Source organism: Triticum dicoccoides, chromosome 4B (genome assembly GCF_002162155.2).
Source record: "Triticum dicoccoides isolate Atlit2015 ecotype Zavitan chromosome 4B, WEW_v2.0, whole genome shotgun sequence".
Lineage (NCBI taxonomy): Eukaryota > Viridiplantae > Streptophyta > Magnoliopsida > Poales > Poaceae > Triticum > Triticum dicoccoides.
In genome coordinates, this window is record NC_041387.1 from 146,537,735 (window position 1) to 146,556,835 (window position 19,101).

Genomic DNA, 19,101 nt, shown 5'->3' on the forward strand with positions numbered 1-19,101 from the left:
ACTCTCGGTCCTAACACGGTGCTCTCCTAGACTCCAACTGGGTGGCCACAATGCAGGAAGACTACTCTGCTCTGGTGATCAGTAATCGCACCTGGGAGCTAGTGCCTCGCCCCCCTCCCCCGTGCCAATGTGATCACCGGGAAGTGGGTGTTCCGCCACAAAACATGTGTCGATGGCTCCCTGGAGTGCTACAAGGCGCATTGGGTGGCTTGTGGCTTCCACCAGCACGTCGGCATGGATTACGGTGAGAGCTTCCCCCCGTCGTCAAGCATGTCATCGTCTGCATTGTTCTCACTCTCGTTGTGTCGCGTGGTTGGCCAGTGCACCAACTTGATGTCAAGAATGTGTTCTTGGACGAGATGCCCCTGGAGGAGGGTTTTTGCTTACAACCTGTCGGCTTCGTCGACGCTAGCAAGCCCGATCACGTCTACCATCTGTCCAAGTCCTTGTACGGACTCAAACATGCGCCATGGGCATGGTTCCTTTGATTCGCTAGTTTCCTCCCCATAGTTGGGTTCACGGCGATGCGCTCGGACAACTCTTAGTTCACGTTTGCTTGCAGTGCAGACGCGGCCTACTTACTGCTCTACGTCGACGACATTGTCCTCACCGCCTCTTTTGATGCGCTCCTCCACCACGTGGTCTCTCGCCTCACCGGCGAGTTTGCCATGAAGGACCTCAGCGCCTGCATTACTTCCTCGGCATACAGGTCACGAGGACAGCCTCAGGCGTCTTCCTCTCCCCGAGTATGCAGAGGCCATCTTGGAGCGCACGACGATGGACAACTGCAAGCCTTCTTCGATACTCGTGGACACCAAGGCAAAGTTGTCGGCTGCTGACGGCCCCCGTGTCTCTGATCCCACTCAGTACCGCAACCTTGCTGGTGCACTATAGTATCTGACGATCACCAGGCCAGACCTTGCCTATGCCATCCAACAGGTATGCCTGCACATGCATGATCCTCGTCCATGTCATCTCGCGCTACTCAAACGGGTGTTGCGCTACGTGTGTGGCACGGTCTCGCTCGGCCTCCACCTTCGTGCATCGGCAATGCTGGATCTCCATGCCTACACTAATGCTAACTGGGCAGGCTACCCCAACACCAGGCACTCCACCTCCGGCTTCTATGTCTTCTTCATTGATGCTCTCGTCTCCTGGTTGTCGAAACGGCAGGCCACTGTGATGTAGGGTAGAACCCTAGATGCCCGATCTTTCACGATTGGAGGGAATCCTATGAAGAACACGAAAAACACGAGGATGAATCGCAAGGGGGAACACAAGAGAAATCACTCAACCAACAAGATTTGGTCACACATATGCTAGATCCTCGAAACACAAAGAGATACACGATCCAAATCCAACAAGGGACGATACAAGTGGCGGTAGTTCTTCTCCGTGAGGAGGTCTTGAGGGGGTCTTCCCGTAAAGGGGTCTTGAATCTGCTTGGGGGATCTTCTCCGAAGAGGTCGTGAACTCCAATGGAGAAGTAACCAAGTGTATGAGTAAAGCTCTCACACAAATATGAGCTAATCCTTTGCTAACCCTAACTAGGAGGAGGAGGTTTATTTATAGTCTAAGTGCAAAAGGGAGCGAAGTGAAAGGGTACATGGGCCTCGGGCCCGAAACTATGCACACACAGGCAGCGGACGTCCGACCTTTACCGGTCGTCCGGTGGCTCGCGAGGGACCGGACGTCCGGTAGGGCTCGGACTTCCGCTAATTTCGTTCTGTAGCAGTGGTACCGGACGTCCAGAGATGGCCGGTCATCAGGTCGCCGGTCGTCCAGTCGCATCGGATTTCCGCTGAAATGGTTCAGGTGTGGAACTGTCGGGCGTCCGGTGGGGGCCGGACGTCCGCTCGCTGGGAAGTGTTGTCGGTCGTCTGGTCCTGAGCGGACGTCCGCTCGCTATAGCTTTCGTAGGCTGGGACTTGGGTCGGCTGGGCCTTCAGGCACCGGACGTCCAGTCCTGGTCGGACGTCCGCTGGCTGGAGCTTCAGGCGCCGGACGTCCGGTCCTGGTCGGACGTCTGCTTGCTTTAGCTTCTTCGGTAGCTCTTCTTCTTGTCCCTCATGCTCGGTGTCCTTGCCGTCTTATCCATTGGATGTAGCTGCTCCGTGTCCTTCCTCCAAGTACCTGATCACACATAGTGTTTTTTCTTGAGGTAGTAGCCATGTCTCATGTGTAGAAAGTGGTAGTTCGGAGAGGAGCGAGTTCACCTTATCTTCAATAGCCTTTGCTCGAACTCTTGTCATTGGTCCGAGTGATGTCGTAGGAGATGTAGATGCGTCCATGGGGATGATCGTGGGATGCTCCACATCACACTGTCTCACGGTCCAGCGCAGAGCCGGAGTTCAGCAGCGTTGCCAACGCTATTGCGGATTGTGTCACTGGACATTCACTTCGTCCACGAGCGCGTGGCTCTTAGTGATTTCCGTGCTATGCATATTCCGACATGCAGCAGCTCGTCGATGTCATGACAAAGGGACTGCCCAACTCTGTCATCGGTGATTTTCGCTCCAGCCTTTGCGTCTCCGACCACAACGCCAAGACTGCCGGGGAGGGGGGGGGGTATAGAATACTTGTATATATATTGTAACTATGTATTGTACTGGTGTAGTGTGCGTGCGTGCGTGTAGTTTTCCCAGTCAACATGCATGTCCCCACTCTCCTCGTCATGGCCTTGCCCACGATCACCATCGTGGCTCGCCTCCCCTGTATAAGTATGACTGATCGATATGAATCAAGTGTGTTCGATCTCTTCTCCCTCAAACAAATACAAATGACCCATGAATACATAGGAAAATAACACATCGCATGATTGCCTATAGGGCATATTTCCAACACTTTATATGGAATTGATCCTCTCTTATGTAGTCTTCATATATGCCTTTTTGCCTTCAAAATATTCCCAAAGCTTAAAGAAGTTCCACCTCTCCTACAGACACACAAAGAACCAGGAAAGAGGTATAAAACTAAAGATTGTGTAATGCTCACATTAAAATGAGGGGAAGCTAGTAATATTGCATAATGGGCATGAAAGTGGCTCGGTGGGACATGATATGAGGAGTTTTTATGCAACAAATGAGCTATTAAATATGATGTAAAATGCACTCGTCAACATCTCCCAGTTCAAACCTTGCTCGTCCTTGAGTAAGAGAGTTGACTAGCTAAGCTCATTGAGATTAAGCTTACACTCAAAGCCCAAGCCCAAAAGCATATCCTTATTTTTCTACGGACTTATATAAGTTAATCTAGCATGAGAGCACATACTTGCAATCCACTTTTTTCCATTTTCGAGGAGGTGAAGAGAGGATAATTTTTCCTGTGAAGTCCAATTCTCACTGCCAAAGGTTTAGAAAGAATTTTAATATTATTTTGGAAACAAAGTAATAACCATCATAGACAGCAAATTATGCATTAGCGATAACTTCAAAAGCATCAACCCAAGGCATAACTCAAGGCCGCGGAGATTGGACAGCCAGAAGCGTGCCAGGGAGCCAATGGCGGGAGACGTGCGGACGCGGAGGGCACCCTCGCGTGCCGAAGCCCCACCGCGCTGATACTACTACACCCTTTACAGAAGTAATAAGGGATCCTAGAGAAATTCATTTGTGACTCAATCATGCGAACCGAGCAAAACACATAACTGTAGAAGAAAAGGAGTCCTGAAAAATGCATTCCAATCAAAGGCGCGCTAAATGTTTGGTGATCTCTCCCGCGGGACCACAGACAGAGATCGATAAGATGGTGGTGGCCATGGGCAATTTGGCCACGCACACACCACACCACACGGGTGCAGTGTAGCTGCCCCCCGGCCCCGAGCCTACCAGTGCAGGGCAGCAGCCGGGGACTGACTGATCATGGAGCCAGCCAGCCAAGTGGCAACTCCCCCGCAGGCGCGTGTGCGTGCGTGAGCGTGGGAGAGATCTTTTCTTTTGGCCACCGGGCGGGGGCGAGGGCGAGCAAAGCGCAAAGCAAGCAGCATGCATGTGACGGGAAAAGCAAAGGGTCCGCGAAGATCTTCCTTCTTTCTTTCTGCCTTGGAATTGGCGAAAGATAATACCACTGCGCACCGCGTCCACAGATGCGCTTTTACACGTACGAGGCATGCAGCAGTGCTGCTGCTGCTGCCTGCACGCTCTCCAGCCCAGCCTACCTACACTTTGGCGCCAAATGTCTTCTACTACTACCACCTGCTGCCACGGTGAAAAGACGAGTCCCTCCGCCGGATGGATGAAGCGATTGGAATCGTGGCAATAGATTAAGTAAGCTGCTGGCATGGCAACTAAATTACATGCGCCTGCGAGTGAAACTGCGTGCCTGCACATGCATGCCTGCGAGTTTCATCATCAATGGCAGTTGGGGATGTGCTAATCAACTGCAGTAATCGCCGAACGGAGTGACTTACGATGTCTTAAACAATTAATTACCGGCGTTAGTTATGATCATGGTCAAGTTTCCATGTGCATGCTCAGCTAAAGGACAAGCTAAAGCTGATCATGCCGTTATTTTTCTTGCTCGCTACAGTCCTGAACTGGACAGTAAACTAATGGTACACATGCTAGCAGCTAAGCCTAGCCATGATCGGAGAGGAACCAGTAAGTAGAGTACTAGTATCTGCTGCGCAATCCAGTCTAGTCTAATGTAATGATGATGATCATATATTCAGAACATCAAGCCTGAAACGCCAAATGTCACATGAAGAAAAAAGATGAAAAGGAATCATGTCGGAAAAGCGAGGCCGAGGTTGCAACGAGAGCTCGCCGTCCCCGGTAGGACACACGTAACCATCATGCATGCCACGAAAATTTAACCGGTCCATCCAAAGCACCAACTCATGCAGCACGAGTGCACTATGATGATGCCACTAGTAGTTAATTAAAGGCGCCCTAGCATGCACAATATGCACAGTGACTCCTTATCTGCAAGCATGCCCAGCCAGAAAATGCACAGCTTGGATTGTCTGGCTAGCTGGCTACGTGGTTCAAAGTTCAAACACAGAGATTAGATTAGGATGATCTTTTTCTTCTTATGATTCCATGTTTTATCAGTGGGGGCGTGCAATGCAATATGAATGAGCTGACATGCATGGGTAGTAATAACAAGTGGGCGTCTGACAAGGAGGGGCGTGTGTCGGAGGGTCGTCGCTGGGATCTCCAGCAGGTGGATCTTGAGCTTGTCCCACACCATCCATGCTGAGAGCGACTCTCTTTTCCACTGCGCTTTTAGATGCTGCTGGTTTCTCTTCTTTACGCAGCCCCCACTCCATTATTCACAAACCATGTCCAAAACCATTAATTCTTGTGCTTGGGCGCAGAAAAAAGGCGCCGAAAGGCGAATTCCTGCGGAGAAATCGTTGTTGCATCGCTCTATCAATTGCGATCAGACCTCTCTCCTTCATCTTTTATTAAACTTTATATTTTCAACAAAACGACATGCATTTTTCATAACGATAAATTTCTATTTGAGTCCTGTGAAAATCAAAGACTGCTAGCGCAGCCTTTCTCACCTTTTTCAGGATTTTTACATCATGAAATCTACTCCCTCCAATCCAAATTAATTTTCGCAGCTCTAGTATAACTTAGTAGGAGTGCTGTGATTTCAAGCACCAAGGCACGGTTCAGTGTAACCTCTCCTTTTAACCATGAAGGATCAGCGCAGACCACATCTAAGGTCGTCCATCAATTCAGGGGCCCTCCTATCCTATCTCCCCCAGAAAGAAGCAAGATGATTTCCCAAACACAGCAACACTCGACTCCATGAGCCGATCACGCGTCTGACACGAAAGCTGTTTTACCACATCTGCAGGCTCCCCCTATCATGACAGATAAACCACCCAAAAACTAGGGAGTCCAAATCAAGGCCAAGCCAGTGCTGGCAAGCAGCAAGGCGCAAACGATGGACAGCAAACAGTGGGAAGTTGCTCACAAGAGAGCAAACACAGGCAGCCCCAGCTGCTGCTAAAAATGCACCATCTGGAAATCTCACAGGTACCACATCCTTTTCCATGCTTAACAGCATACTGGACCCGCGGACAGAACCAGCAGGGTGCAGCCATCTGGCACCTTTCTAGTGTTATGTTATTGCCTAGCAAGCGTTTTGCCAAGATTACAATAGATCTCGACGTGTCGGCAGATCCCGACGAAACCAACCGTCCAGGTGTACCATCAGACCCAGCTGCTTTCACCGACCAGCGACTGGCATACCATATCAGTTAGTCCATGTTCGGTTTAAGATCGGGACTCAGCTCCACCAAATATATGAGAAAACGACTGGCATTGGATGCCCACCACATAAGAGCAACAGGGAAACAAACAATTAACTGGCCTTAGCATTCATCTTGTACCACAATTCTCAGAGATCTATAGATCTCAAAAAGAACTCGGCCGGTAACAGCAGCTCTGGAAGCCGGTATACAGGGGAGGATAGGGTAGGTAGTGGCACTGAAAGTGGCCACTGGAAATTCATCCAGGTTCCGCATCCAATTCAGCAGCACTGCCTGTCATGCATCAAGACTGCATCTGAAGCACTAAGCTATATAGCAAAAATGACAATGGAGCGGTAAAATTGAAGATCACTTGATGGTTTCATTTGTGACCTGTGTTAGAGCCTCAAAGATCCAGGAACAGTCTTCTGAGAAGATCTATTCAGAAGTCACTACTCTCCATTGACAAAGCTTTTACTGTCATAGTACTTCTTCTCGCTGGCTTCCTTCTTCTCATTCCGTTTCTGCACAAAGCAACACCATAGACCAAGCATGAGTAAAAACACACCAAAGCAGTGGACCAGAATAAATGCAAACCATATCAGCCCCTACACCAAAGAACGTGTTGTTGAGCATAGTTATAGCAGGAAATATTGGTCCCAGGGAGACAGACAAATATTCAATGCTGCATATCCAAAGGGATTTACTCAGACACTAATGCACACTACCATAAACATCAGTAGAAAATAACTCCTGCATGCACAACATTAATATGACGACGACAAAAGGCAAAACACATTTGCACAGAATATAGAGTGTAGTGATGCATACAGCACAAAAGGTCAAGGCTCCACCCAACAATCTAAGCCAGTTTCAGGGTAGTTACCTGGTAGGCTTCATGGTTAGAAACTATTCTCCTTATAATAGTACTAGTGGTGATGTCCAAAGGGCTATCCAGCTTATGATAAATGCCCATAGCAATTGGAGCAGCATATGGATTTGAATCATCCTGAGAAGTGCACAAAGTGACAGTGATCAATTATCAAGGTTCAACATTTGCATATTCCAAGAAAAAGACAGCTTAATTACCTCTGTATAGTCCATGTTCTCAGCTATAGTACCATGAACAACCAATGAAATATTAAAAGTGGTAATCTGTACAAAAAGGAAAGTCAGAGAGCTCTTGGCACATACTCCCTCCGTCCCAAAATTCTTGTCTTAGATTTGTCTAGATACGGATGTATCTAATACTAAAACGTGACTTGATACATCCGTATTTAGACAAATCCAAGACAAGAATTTTGGGACGGAGGGAGTACCAAACACACATAACCTGGTTGACAACTAAAATTGCAGCAGGTGATTACTAAACAATCCTGGATAATACACAAGGTTAGACAGTAAATTATACAGATGAAAAATATATAGATTTTATTTGATGGAAATCTGATTGTTTTGTATTATATCTCAGTCGACTGATATTTAACCAAGTCTAAGTCAAGTGATATAACATGCAAGAAGAAAAAGGAAAAACTGAAAAGAAAATTTTGCACGGATCTCAATGTAAAATCTCATGGATATAGCATCGACTGAGACTTAACGAAGTCTTAGTCGACTGAGACTTAGCAAGACTGTTCAAAATTACAGGTTAGGGCCTGCACGTTCTGCTTCAATGCAACCAGTCAGGATAACTTGAGGACACTGATCACATCATTTCTGAGCAGTGAGCACAATGACCATTTCTCAGTGTACTACTGTTCTATGACTACAAGGAATGCCTTAGGTTGAGACAGGATTCCGGAGTCAACGGCTTCACAGAACCTAGCAGCTAACCATGGTTGGCATTGCAGCTTAGCATGGACAATACGACCAATTAGACAACACAATTTCCTCGGAAAGCAACGCAATAGCTCAGCGTTGCTTAATGAAGATCAAGCTGGATATGAGACAAAGGATACTGGAAAAGCTAGAAGTTATGAAAGGCCATCGATCTGTCCAAATAAAAGTGGTGGCCTATTGGAAATTGAGAATCTTTCTGTCCATTTCATTGTTACCTTATTTTGTAGTGAACTAATTCTCATACTTGGCATAATTACATTTTGTAATATTTAGAGGTACTGATGGGTTTGTGCATATATGTTTTCTGCTTCTTCATTGTCACGCCCTCCAAAAATTTGGACAGAGAGGAAAAGAGGAACCCCCACCCCGCGTCACTCCTCCTGGGGGCGACTCTGGAAACCTAGTCCGCCGCCGCCAGGCTCCCCCCTCTTGGCGCCCTCCTCCCGCCACTGCCACCAGCTTCGTCGCGATGGCGCGGGGAGACCTGCAGTGGACGCAGTGGCGAGCTCCGTTGGCGCGCGATGGCGTCATCGTTGGGGCTCACAGTCCGTGGCGGCGCCAGTGGCACGGAGGGAGCTGGTGGTGGGTGCTCCAGGCGGAGTGCGCGGTGCCGTGGGCTCTATCCCGCTGCTTGGCCTGTAGGGGTCAGATCCGTCCGGATCTGGGCATCTGGCTTCCCTTGAGGCGGCTGCGCCTCGCCGGAGCAGGCAAGCTGAGGCGGCGCCCCCCTGACCGCCGCGGGTCAGGCTCCCAGATCCGTTGGTGGTGGCACTCAGGTGTGCTCTTGTGGCTGCAGTAGGGCGCCCTCGGGTGTCTAGGGGCTCCTCCCTTGGCTTGTGGAGCTGCAGTGGTGGCAGTGAGCCACAGGTTTGGATGGCGGCGTGGCGGCGCTGCATACGTGGGTTTGCTCCTTCTTGGGGGCACCGCCTTGGAGTCCTTGGCACTTGTGGGTCGGCAGGGTTCGGCAGTTGTGCAGGGTTGCCTTGCGGTCTGGGCAGTGGATGCTGGACTGCTGGAGTGGCGGACGGTGGATGTACGGCGGCCTCGGAAGGCCATGCAACGGCGGCTCTATGGGGTAGACTCACGGCTCTGCATGTCATGGGTGGTGACCTTGGCAATTCTCTTCTTAATGAAATGCAGGAACCCCCGCCCCTCTCGAAATGTTCTCGAAAAAAAATTGTCACACCCTCCCCCTCTGCTAGCCCAGGCAATTCAGAAGTGGAGGCAGACAGCGAGGCTGGGGACCAGCCGGACGCAAGGTGTGGAGAAGAAGACGTGCAAGACCCACTGTCATGAGGAGACTTAATCGCGCCTATACATGAGTGTATGACAGTGGGACCAATGGCCACTTGCCGGGTTGTTATAAGCTAGTGATGAGCGCTGTGTAAGGCATGTGAGTTAAATTATTTTATATCGCTCATCCCTTCTCTCTTCTCACCTACTCGTCGTTTACCTCATCCCCTCCCCTCTGCTGGATCTCGATCACCTCCTGTTCGACCCCTCCCCTTAGGGTAGACTGTTGTTGGCTACGACTACAGTCCGTACTCCATCTATGATTGTGTGACTTGTAAGTAACTTACTTCAAGCTTCCACCAAAAATAAGTCTAGTCCTTTGTATCCAACATAAGTAGCAAGTGAAAGTAAATCATCCGCTTAAGTAGTTACATGCACGGGCCTACCTTTTCTAATCTAGCATATATCTAAGTGAGCCTAGTTTACCTAAGCTCAAACCTAGCTCACATGTCACGTCTACACTAATTTGACGAACTAAGCCAAGGCATACATTTTAGTGAATTTAACAGTACTATGAAAATAAGATTTATACTATGTGTATAGATCCATGGATAAGTGCAAGTCAGCCCATAATTTTTATAAAAAAAGATACTAGATATGAAATTAGGCTTTTACTTGTACGGCATGAAAGCCATATCATCAAGCATGTTATACTACACTTATATTATGGTTCAGAGTGGAGTAGACAGCTCACCATGTCTTTTGAAATGTGCCACGGAGCGCCAATGATTACTTCGTCAACATAACGACAAGCCAAAACACTCAAACTGCGCTCATGGAGATTCATGATTGGGCGATGTGGTCCTCGAGTTGAACTGAGAAATATTAAGCATGAATGTAAAAAAATGCTATATTAAAAAAACTGATTACAGAAGTTATGCTCAACAGTGCACTCCGAGTCTCTGACTATAAAGTATGGCTGTTGCAAAAGTGAATGAACTGTATAAGCATTGTAATTAGAAGATAAAAGGAGAGGCAACCATTATACTTACCTTATGGTCTGATCTGTGTGAATGCCCACAAGCAAGAAATCTCCAAGCCCTCGAGCAAGTCGCAATATCTACGTTGAAGAAAACATAAATACACTGAATTATGAATTGCAATGTTTTGAAGACTTTAGTTCAGTATTCTTCCCGCAGAAAGAACTGGAAAAAAATATACGACCAAGACAAGCATATGACATAGAAGTGGAAAAAATATACGACCAAGACAAGCATATGACATAGCACCCAAATGCTGACAAAGATGTCATGGTTTTTTTCTGTTTCTCTTGTGGGAGGCATTTACCTCGACATGTCCAGCATGGAACAGGTCAAATGCACCATCAATGTAAACTACCCGGGAATCTGGTCCTGGCCCCTGCATTGATAAAGCTTAGTCAACAGAAAAGGAAATAAGTTGAGAAAAGAAGGGCCTGTTTTATTTAGTTGAATTACACGAACTATCACCAGTTTGCAAGAAGTAGAGATATCAAATTAAATTCTATGTTTACAAAGTGAATAGTTCGATCTTACAAGCATATATGCATATGCTTGTTGTAGACAGACATTAGGTGTATCCCACCATGCTACAGTATATGTCCAATTACGAGTCTTGTCTTGGGGGTCAAGTTATGCGGAGTTTGTATATGGGCCCAGCTAGCAATTGCTGGAATTACTCTTAAGCAAACAGTAACCAACCTAGAAGATCTATATAAGGATGTATCCCTACTGTAAGAGGGCAAGCAAGAAATTAAATCTTTCCCTTCTAGTTGCTATCCCACTACCTTTTTCCCAGCCAATCTTCGCTTAACCTTAAAAGAAGTTGAGCTGTGAGCACATCAATGCCTGCTTACGGTAATTCAAGGATATTGAACTTTCATTATTTTTTACTATCAACTTAGAACCACTCAAACCGTCAACCAGTAATCATGGGCATTTGTAATTGATGAAGCATACTGCACGAATAATACTCCCTCTCTCAAGTCCTCATTCATGCCTAGTAAGTGCATCAACACTAAAAGCTTAATATTTAAGAAATATGAAATATTTTTCAGTGGAAGTTTTCATCTATGATGCACAGACAAATCTCTACCTGGGCAAAACCTGTACAGTTTGACTAGTAAGAGGAGTTCCACAGATGGAAGTCTCACTCTCAATACAAAGGAACTGCCTTCTTACACACAGAATACCTTAAGTGTAGCCACCTCGAACTAGTGTCTGATCTCAGGACTAGGTGCCAACCACGTTACAGAGGTTCATTGGATATTCATTACCCAGATATAAATGACATAGTATTTATGCAAGAGAAACTCTGAAACTGTATAAGACATACCCTGCCATTAGAGAACTGAACTATCCGCCGAGATGTGGGAAGAAAATGAGATATTTTTGTCCCATTTCCAAATCCACTGTCATCAATATTCTGACCATGCCCATGACTGAACTGTCTTTGTAGTGAAGAGTGGCTCTGATTATCAGAAACTGGTCTCTCTCTAACACAAAGAAGCATTCTTCCTGCAATGAAGAGAGACAAGCTCAAGATGGCAGTAAAATGTTTTCATCACCATAGGCAATAGAAATGAGTCCATGGCCAACTCATTGGTTCCCAATGTAAATTGTACTCCATACCATCCTGGCTCATAAATGGATACAACAGAAATGTCAGAATGCATGTGATGGTGGGAACAAGAAAATAGTCTTAACGACAGATATGACACTGTCAAATGCTTTCTTAAAGTCGCATATCGGAGAAACAAGGTAATAAAAATCTGGTGAACAGTGAGGTTGTCAGCTCAGAGACGGCCTGCAGCTAAAAAGACTGTAGCCAAAAGATATTCCAATGCGGTAGCCATTCAGACTTCAATTTCAGTATGGCAATTAAAAAATTTAGCATTTAACACATACTACAAGAGAAAACTAAAGCAGAATAAGTACCAACAATGTCTGTTGTTGACACTCCTTCGGTTCTTTTAATCTGCTTATATCGGCCAGCCTTTTTGGCAAGGGCATATGCGTCGGTGCCATCTGGTAGCAGGCAAGGATCATCACCATGAATAATGTAATCAATATTATACTCATTGAATAGCTTGTTCATGAAATCTTCGGTTATGGCATATGGTGCATCTGGAATGACATCGTCAACCCATTTGACAGCACGGACCATTTTCATTCTGTATTACCCAGAAAAATAGAAACATTAGGAAAAAGAATTTATGCTAAATACAATACAAAATTAGGGATTATACCGGTGCATCCAAAGAAGCAAAAAAGCACGACACAGAAGAAATGCCTAAAATTCCATACAGCCTTAATCCTACACTACATTAGAGGCGAAATCTGGCTGTGACAACACAACAGTAACTACCACCAGAGCACATAAGAAACCCATGAATTACACCTAAATCTACAAATTGCAGAAGCAGAGAAACAGTAAGGCATGCACTGAGCACAGTAACTCCTGCCAGTAAATCATGCTTAACTCGTCTTTCTTCAAGCAAGCAGAAAAAAACTCAGAGATCGGATTAATCATCAAAATTAAATCAGTACCGGGATAAATTTTGCCAGAGCAAGAATTGCATCCATCATAAGCGCAATTGCGAACAGAAAAGCTACTGGCATAACCAAATTTCTAAAATGCATTAATGTCGTTTGAGCAAGGTTGGTTTTGTTACTACCAATCGGCCGAGCAGAGCACACAGCAGACATACCACATAGACCGTATAAAAATGCACAGGCTCACCAAGTGGTTAGTGACTCCAGCATTAGCGGACATTTCCAGAGCTATCTACTGCTTGAGCCAATTAGCCCATCCAGATCCAGCCAAGCTATCTAAAAAAGGGCAACCTGGTGCATGTAGCTCCCGCTTGCGCAGGGTCCAGGGAAGGGTCCGACCACTTTGGGTCTATAGTACGCAGCCTTTCCCTACATTTCTGTAAGAGGCTGACCAAAAACACACTTTAATTCAGAACTGTAATACTAATTTCCCAATTCAAATCATTCATGCAACACAAGAATACAATTAGTTAACCATAACTTAGAGCCACTTTTTTCATTGTTAGTAATCAACACACGAAACAATTCTAACATTCGATTGGAGCTACTTCTATGTTTCAAATCCATAGAAGTTTGAGAACGCCGAACAGTCCATCCTACCCACAAAACATCACCTTAGAACCCAAGCTAAAAAGAAAACTTTGATGCAAGTATGAAACTGGTCCACACGGTAGCACCTCAGCAAACACATTTATTCACAGAATGACACAAGAAGTTGGTCTTCCTGACAATGAGCAACAACCACAAGTGCTCCCCAGCAGTTTGTATTGTAAGAATATAATTAGAGCAGAGTCCCACACCATGACAACAAGCATCAACCTAAGGGGAAAATATTGCCTTGATTATGTTCTCACATTGGAACAAAATGTTGGCTGAAGCGCAAAACTTAGCGGCGATCTTATACATGGTGCAAGCAAACACTAGAATTACGAGGGGACGCGGGATGACCTCTCGTGGAGCGGCGTGACGGGGGGTCCCTTGTTGGCGGTGATCTCGTCATCACTGACGACGCCGACGACGAGCTCGTCCCCGAGCGCCCGCGCCTGGCGCAGCGCGTTGCAGTGGCCGTAGTGCATCATGTCGAAGCAGCCGTCCATGTAGACCCGCACGGGGCGGCGGCGGCGGCGGAAGCGCCGCCGGAGGGCCTCGACCGGTGGTAGACTCGGGGACGCGGGGCCAGCGCCGAGGTGCAGCACGACCACCGAGGCACCCAGCACGATCCCGCCGATCACGCACGCCGCCACCGTCCGCGCGCTGCTACTAGCCGAATCCATGAGTAAGGCAATAGACTCGCGGACCCAGAGGAGTCAGCGGGGCTGGGGGAGAGCGGTCAGAGGCGTGTGCTTGGTTTTCGCGTGCGCGCAAGGTGCGGTGGGATCTAGCCTAGGGTTAGGGATGCGGGTGTGCGGCTGGAGGGCCCTTCGCCATGGGAGATGGTGGGAGGTCTCGGACACGGACGGAGCTGTGGTGCGGTTCAGGCTACCTAGTTCCGCGTCTGTGGCCGTAGCGGGAGTCCGCTCGCCTGTTTGACTCGATGCCAAATGGGACCAACGCGTCAGTGCAGCCCGGCTCGTGTAGATCCAGGTACTGTAAAGTAAAAAACCACACGTGCCACTGATATTTTGTGGACTTTTTTAGTTGATGTTTTTGTGGACTTAGAGCATCTACGTCTCGCCGCCTCAAACCGGTCTCAAACATCCAGACGGACAGCCCGAACGGACAGCCCGACCACTAATTTGTGAAAAACCCGACCCAAACAAGCTCCTCATACCAGCCATAAATGCCCGGACTGACCAGCGACCCCTCATATCCAACCCAAATCTAGAATAATTATGACAAGGCTCGGGCGCGTCCCCCACAACAGACCAGACAATCTGACCTCACTATAAGTTGAACCAAATTCACCAAACCCATCGCCCTCCCCCCGCGTCCTAGTCATCGCCGTCGTCCACCCTTGCTCCCCTCATCCTCTCCGCCAACCCCAATCCGTCGCTCGAGATGTTGACCAGCCCCTCCCACGTGCCGCCACAGAGGCTGCTTCGGGGTCATCCGTGGGCATCTCGTCCTCGACTCCAGCGTGCAAGCCGGAGAACGGCGCCCGAAGGAATCGGCGACGGAGGCAGCATGAGAGGGAAGCGCGTCGCATGGAGCGGATGTGAACCTCAAGGAGCAGCATTCACCCCTGTCGCGCCCGGCCCCCCGAACATCGTCCATCCAGCCGCCGGCAAGGATCGCGTCATCCGACCCGGTCGGGTTAGAGGACGATCTGACAGCTGGTTGGGAGGGCATTCCGAAGTGATTTCTGCCGATGCAGAGGGCGGCGGATAATGTCTTCCACCCGCAACAACTCCAACGGGCGCGAACAAGCACGGGCAGCGGCGGCGCCCGGTCTGCCCACATCATGTTCGACGGAATGACATAGCAGGACTCGATACCTTTTTTGCTCAATCCCGAGCTTTGCTTTGCATATATCATTGCAATTAGTTGCATACACCTTAGCTTATTTCAAACCCTAATGATTTTATGAGAATATATTGTCGGACATGACAATGAAATCAAGATCCTGTCCAAATGGACTATGAGTTGGTGGATCCAAATTGTCTGACATTCACGGCGTTTGAAGTAGGCACAACATCAAAACCCAATCCCAATAAGAAAAGGAAGGCAAAGGTGCCCAAGGCAAGAGGTCTGACATTCACAATTCCTGAGGATATTTTATTGGTTAAAGCTTGGTTGGCCACAACATTGGACCTCATATGTGGCACCGAACAAAATGGCAATATGTATTGGAAGAAGATCCACAAGCATTATCATGAACACAAACATTATATGGAGTCGCATCCTATCTTGACCACCCGCAATGTGGCATCCCTTCAACATCGATGGGGGTCATTCAAGGGAAGTTAACAAGTACGCTGGCTACTATGCACAAGTACTTGGTCCCCTCAAAGTGGGATGACAGTAGCACCGCATGTAAGTTTTTTGTCATCATGTCAATTGCGTGTATATTTGTCATCATTTCAATTGTTTATTTTTTGTTGCATTCTCAATGTTATACATAAATTTTGCTAGACGGTGGTGGCGACCACTATGTATCAAGAAACAGAGAAGAAGCCATTTGGTTTTAGCCATTGTTGGGTGCTATTGAATGGAAAACCAAAGTGGACACAACTTGTGGAATATCAGAAGGTCGGCAAGAGGAATAATGATGGGTCAAGCTCCCACCAATCAATTGGGTTGGACGACGAAGAAGAAGATGATGTAGGGGAGAATGGAAGAGACAACGTGCCAAAGAATAACCGACAAGTGATGGGAAACAAGTGGGAGAAGGCGAGGGCCTCTCGTGACGCCGCAGCGACGAAAATGTCCTCCACATGGTGGCGGTGTCTTGGACTAGGGGTGCTAGCCATGTCGGCCTGCCAATCATGGGTCGGATCGAGGGCTCCCAGACAACCGAAGAATGGGCCACATTCACCATGACACCCAACATACTCAAGATGGAATCCTCCAAAGACTTGGCACACACTTCAAGACATGCTCAAATCATCGGTAAGCTTATCCCTAGATGTAACCAACCTACATGTAACCCTAGGTACCCCCAGTACCTATATGAGCTGAAGGGTTTTAATCTGTAGGGTAAAGTTAAGCTAAGTTAGATTCATTCATACGATCTCAAGGTAGAACATCCTAAGCACAAGTGCTCCCTGGGTGATTTTGGTAATTAATGTCAACATATCTCTTGTTGGACTAATGTTTCTACATAGTATATTTTAGATAAGTTCAACATGGGAGTCACATGGACATGGACAAGAGGATGTGGAAACCCTTCAAGATGCTAACGACAAATATTGGCAAAAGCTCAAGACTCTACATTTTCATTTTAGTGATCCAAGATCACATTGAGTCCATAGGAAAGCCAATACTATTAAAAGGGGATGAGGTGTTGCTTAATGGCTTGCTTGGTCAAAGTGTTTAGTAATATGCTCCAAAGCCCTCAACCACTTTCTCATATCCACATATGTCCTAAACCTAAAAGTCAAACTCGGCCCCACCGATTTGATATATCCGGCGCCACCGAGTTCATCTGATACAGCTGATGGGGTTATGTACCTAGGGTAGGGTCATGGACCTGATCCAAGTACCTTACCCAAGGACATCCTTAGAAGAGGTCGCCTTCCAGTCGACCAACGAAGGACTCACTCGACTGACTTGAAGGGCTCGACCACGAAGACTCACTCGACCACCAGGAGGTCAAGAGGCACTCTGCATTGCAATGGCCTGTAATTAAGTAGGCTTTATGATAGTAAAGACACTTTATGTGGGGCGTTACCAGTAACGCCCCAGACTTAACTCACCTTAAACCCTCTCCTACGTGGGCTGGCTGGGGTCCTGGCGCACTCTATATAAGCCACCCCCCTCCACAGGCAGAAGGGTTGGGCATCTTGTAACTCACATACTCATAATCCACTCGACCGCCTCCGGGCTCCGAGACGTAGGGCTATTACTTCTTCCGAGAAGGGCCTGAACTCGTACATCCCTTGTGTTTACAACCTCTCCATAGCTAGGACCTTGCCTCTCCATACCTACCCCCCACTCTACTGTCAGGCTTAGAACCACGACAGTTGGCGCCCACCGTGGGGCAGGTGTTTTAGCGATTCTTGTGGAGAAGTTGCGATTCTTCCGAGTACTTTCATCATGGTGTCTGCTGGAGTTTTGGTCGAGGGTCGAGAGATCCGTCTCGGCGCTCTCACTTTCATCGCCGACGACTCCGCCTGGCTCCAGGAGGCTCCACTCGATGTTGATGCGCTCCCCGTCCGCGGTGCGACGCATTTTCGTGCATGTGTCCGCGGCGTTATGCTGCGGCAACCTTCAACCCCGTATCAGACGACTCCTCCATCGTCCACCCTCCCGGTCTCCCGCCAGCGCAAGCGCTCGGGCCGGTCGAGGCTTCAACGATGGGTGAGGCACGCGGTGGCTCGCCAATCGGCCATCACCCAAGTTGCGGCAATCGAGCCCGACGAATCTCTCTACGGCTTGTTCGATCTGTCGACTGGCTCCGTAGAGACTGCATCCGAGTGCGGTAGCAGTGATCCAGCGGCGGAAATCTTGATGGTCGACGGGCCCCGCAGTCCCCCTGGCTTCGCCCGTGATGATGGAGCAGGTGACGGAGGCGACCCCGCACGACGCCACGAAGAGTACCAGCCCGAGCCACTCGACTCTCTGCAAAGAGAGGAACTTCGCCGCAGGAACGTGGATGCCCTGCGTACTCCCATCGCAGGAGAAACCCCCGAGGCTCGTGCCTTGGAGGAGGCGCGTCTGGCCAATTTGGCCGAGCGCACTCGACTGGAGAACCTTCAGCGAGCACTCGACGAGCGCGCGCGGCAACGAGTTCCCGACACCAGTCGACGTCAACTCTTCCCGCCGACTCAGGTATATCGAACCCCAATTCAGAATTTAGCAGCTGCGACCCGTATAGCAGAGTCCATCCAGCCTTCGCAGTCGGAAGCTGGCAGAGGTTTGCTGCAGATCAGGGATCTGCTCCGGGCAGCAGGAGATCATAATTCAGCCGTGTCTCAGTCGCGCAACAGAATTCACAGTCGATCCGTCACTGTGAATACGGTTCAGTCGGCTCACAGCCCCAGATCGCCTCCGCGGCGTGAAGGGCGCGAGAATCGGCGAGATCAATATGGCGACCGACTCGACCGAGTTGATAGGCGTCGAGTGCCCAATTCCCCTCCGAGGGGTGGGTCTTACGCTCCTCGACAGCAAGATGACAGGCGTTAGTACAGTACAGGGCGAAGGGTTCCAGTCGACCCCAGAGAACCAGGCTTCGACGCACAATCCATTATCGTGCAAGGTATGGTCGACCGGAACAGAGCCCATCGAGGTGGACTCGACAGAGATGCACCCACAGGCAATCGAGTGCATGTTTCTGGTCCTGAATGTTTCAGCAGAGCTATCAGAGCCGCAGTTATCCCTCCCAATTTCAGGTTGGCAACGGGAGTCAGCAAGTTCACTGGTGAGTCTAAGCCTGAAACTTGGCTTGACGATTACCGAGTGGCAGTTCAGATTGGTGGTGGGAACGACGAGGTGGCCATGAAGCATTTTCCCCTCATGCTGGAAGGTTCTGCCAGGGTTTGGTTGACTCAATTACCTCCTAGCAGCATTTACACTTGGGAAGATCTGTCTCGAGTGTTCATCAGAACGTTTGAAGGAACTTGCAAGCGACCA

General features: G+C 48.5%; 1 protein-coding gene across 2 annotated transcripts; it reads right to left on the reverse strand.

The window, feature by feature from the left end:
- Positions 1–6,261: 6,261 nt before the first annotated feature.
- On the reverse strand, positions 6,262–14,373 carry LOC119295526 (ethanolamine-phosphate cytidylyltransferase-like). Of its 2 annotated transcripts, XR_005144058.1 has the most exons (10): positions 13,819–14,373; positions 12,253–12,488; positions 11,651–11,832; positions 10,625–10,696; positions 10,330–10,397; positions 10,032–10,152; positions 7,295–7,360; positions 7,092–7,214; positions 6,599–6,729; positions 6,262–6,499 (listed from the first exon to the last, which is right to left on the reverse strand). XR_005144058.1 is itself a non-coding variant. In XM_037573955.1 (9 exons), exons 1-9 carry the CDS (start codon positions 14,142–14,144, stop codon positions 6,658–6,660), a joined length of 1,266 nt encoding a protein of 421 aa, XP_037429852.1. In that variant the 5' UTR covers positions 14,145–14,373; the 3' UTR covers positions 6,262–6,657. The 2 variants fall into 2 exon arrangements, 1 of the variants encoding a protein (XP_037429852.1); XM_037573955.1 differs by having other exon boundaries at positions 6,262–6,729.
- Positions 14,374–19,101: the final 4,728 nt, after the last annotated feature.

Bases quoted from the DNA above. Each gene is read 5' to 3' on its own strand.
- LOC119295526 (XM_037573955.1), bottom strand. From the start codon at position 14,144: ATGGATTCGGCTAGTAGCAGCGCGCGGACGGTGGCGGCGTGCGTGATC. The intron at 10,398-10,624 runs GTAAATGCCTCC...TCTTCAACGTAG, and splicing joins TCCATGCTGGACATGTCGAG to ATATTGCGACTTGCTCGAGG. The intron at 6,730-7,091 runs GTAACTACCCTG...TGCTTTGTGCAG, and splicing joins CTAACCATGAAGCCTACCAG to AAACGGAATGAGAAGAAGGA.